At 31.1% G+C, this 2,069-nt stretch overlaps 1 protein-coding gene across 1 annotated transcript; it reads right to left on the bottom strand.

The window, feature by feature from the left end:
- Nucleotides 1–604: 604 nt before the first annotated feature.
- Nucleotides 605–1,193, bottom strand: LOC140431502 (uncharacterized). The gene is made up of 2 exons (XM_072519417.1): nucleotides 906–1,193; nucleotides 605–862 (listed from the first exon to the last, which is right to left on the bottom strand). Exons 1-2 carry the CDS (start codon nucleotides 1,191–1,193, stop codon nucleotides 605–607), a joined length of 546 nt encoding a protein of 181 aa, XP_072375518.1.
- Nucleotides 1,194–2,069: the final 876 nt, after the last annotated feature.

The raw sequence follows: 2,069 nt of genomic DNA, 5'->3' as shown, positions 1-2,069 counted from the left end.
GAAAGTTTTTTATATCTAATTGATATATTGGATGGGACCATCATGAAAATTACTGCTGTAAAAAGATTTTTTTAAAATCTGTCTATACTCTATTTCACGAGAGAATTTTAGTACAGTGCTTATGAGAAGCGAGGTTGCCGCTTAGGCCGCTAGGCACGTTCATAGCCTGCAGGTGTGAACAGGACCGCGTTGGCCCTCCTGTACGATAACATTGAATCATGCAATCCTATTAGAAGTAAATGTAACATTATTTACAACTTCGAGATTTTGCAAATTACACAAAATTTAATAAAATTATTTTCTTTGAAATCTTTTTACTAAATTATACAGGGTGTAACAACAGAACGGAGTCTACTATGGAAACTGCTACAAAAAAAAATTCGTAATTCCTTAGTGGCTACAAATTTAAACTTTTATTTTATATACCGACAGGATATATACCAACTGGGATCAATTATTACTATCAACAGTCTCAGCAATTATTACAATGAAAAGTGTGCATACACCAAAGAATAAAATTACTCTAATAAAAGAATAAAAACTTTAGACATCTAAATGCTACTTAATGAATTAAGATAAGACTTACAACAACAGTGTCTGGTCTCTACTCGATTTCGGAAAAATCGTCCTCACTGGAACTGCCGGTGTTGGCTGTGATAATCACCGGTAGGTTATCTTCTTGTAGGTTGTCAGCTATCCACATTTCTTTTTGAATTCTGATGACATGCTGTATATAATTTTGCCACTGTTCAGCAGAGATATTGGCAAACGCTTCATGGATGAGTTGTTGAACATGATCTTTTTTAAAGTCTTTTAAAGTTTCGGGCTGCAACGTTATGTTTAACTTGGCTCCAAACCATCTCTATTGGATTAAGCTCACAGTGATAGGGAGGCAATCGTTATACTTCTACGCCGTATTTCTCGACCAAAGTTTCGATGTTATACTTGTCGTATATATCTGCATAACTGTTTGCTACATCCAATAGTTCTGACTTTAAATAATCTTCTTCATAAAATATATTCTTCTCTCGTAACCATTCTTGAATTTGTTGTTTGTTCCAGGAGCTTCTTGGGAAATTTTGTTTGCATGAATGATATGGAGCATTATCCATTACTACCACATTTATTTCTCCTTTTGGGAGGTTTGCGATTAGTTTATTTTTAAACCAGTCTTCGAAAGACTCGCCGTTCATTTCGTCATAGTAGTCGCCAGAATCTTTTTTTACTAAAAATACACATTCTGAATTTTGTAGAAAACCTCTATCAATACCGAAATTTCTACACGGTTAAACCATTTCTACAAACGTCCATTAGTCCGTAAGCTATTCTACGAATTCTACGACTTTCACTCGGAGGTCATTATCGAAATACAAAATATTAATTAATTACAAAAATTTTGTTGTTAGTAAAAAAAATTCTTCTAATAATTATATTTAACTTGACTCATTCATATTGGCAAATCAGATATATTAAACATTTTAAAGTAGAAGAAATCAAAATGATATTGCCAATATTTATGAGTTGCAAAGATTTTATTGAAAGATAGTTCATTCAATTATATGAAATCAACTTTAACTTAAAAATATCAGTCACAAAAATCATAGCATGTGATTAGTGTTTTAGGTTAAATCTTCGTATTTTGTGCTAAGGTATGTCCAATTACTATATGGATAACTGTTAATGAAACACCCTGTATAAATAATACTAAAATATAAATGATGTATACTCGATACATTTTTGATTAATCTACTAATCGTGGCATTTTCTTTCTATTCATTTCAATTCTATTCAAAAGGTCTCCAAACATCCATTTCCGTAAATATGACAACAAGAGATGTAAGAAATTTTCTCTTCGTCAAATACAACAGTGTTCAACAATTGATAAGGATCAAAGTAATATTTTACTCCAGAAATAACCGAAGTTTGTAAAAATTTAACATAATTAAAGTAACTTTATTATCAATTTTAAACGAAATAAAATAAATTTTGCCATTATGGCCATTTTTTACTAGGGTCAGCAAAAAGTTGAATATTAAAGTCGTCTATTTCATTTATTCTATTCAAGTCAT

Source organism: Diabrotica undecimpunctata, unplaced genomic scaffold (assembly GCF_040954645.1).
Source record: "Diabrotica undecimpunctata isolate CICGRU unplaced genomic scaffold, icDiaUnde3 ctg00001258.1, whole genome shotgun sequence".
NCBI lineage: Eukaryota > Metazoa > Arthropoda > Insecta > Coleoptera > Chrysomelidae > Diabrotica > Diabrotica undecimpunctata.
The sequence above is the reverse complement of the archived record's forward strand: the minus strand, read 5'-3'. Positions and strand labels throughout refer to the sequence as shown.

Coding starts and splice junctions, on each gene's coding strand:
- LOC140431502 (XM_072519417.1), bottom strand. CDS start 1,193: ATGAACGGCGAGTCTTTCGAAGACTGGTTTAAAAATAAACTAATCGCA. Junction 863..905: donor TCGAGAAATACGGCGTAGAA/GTATAACGATTG, acceptor TTAATCCAATAG/AGATGGTTTGGAGCCAAGTT.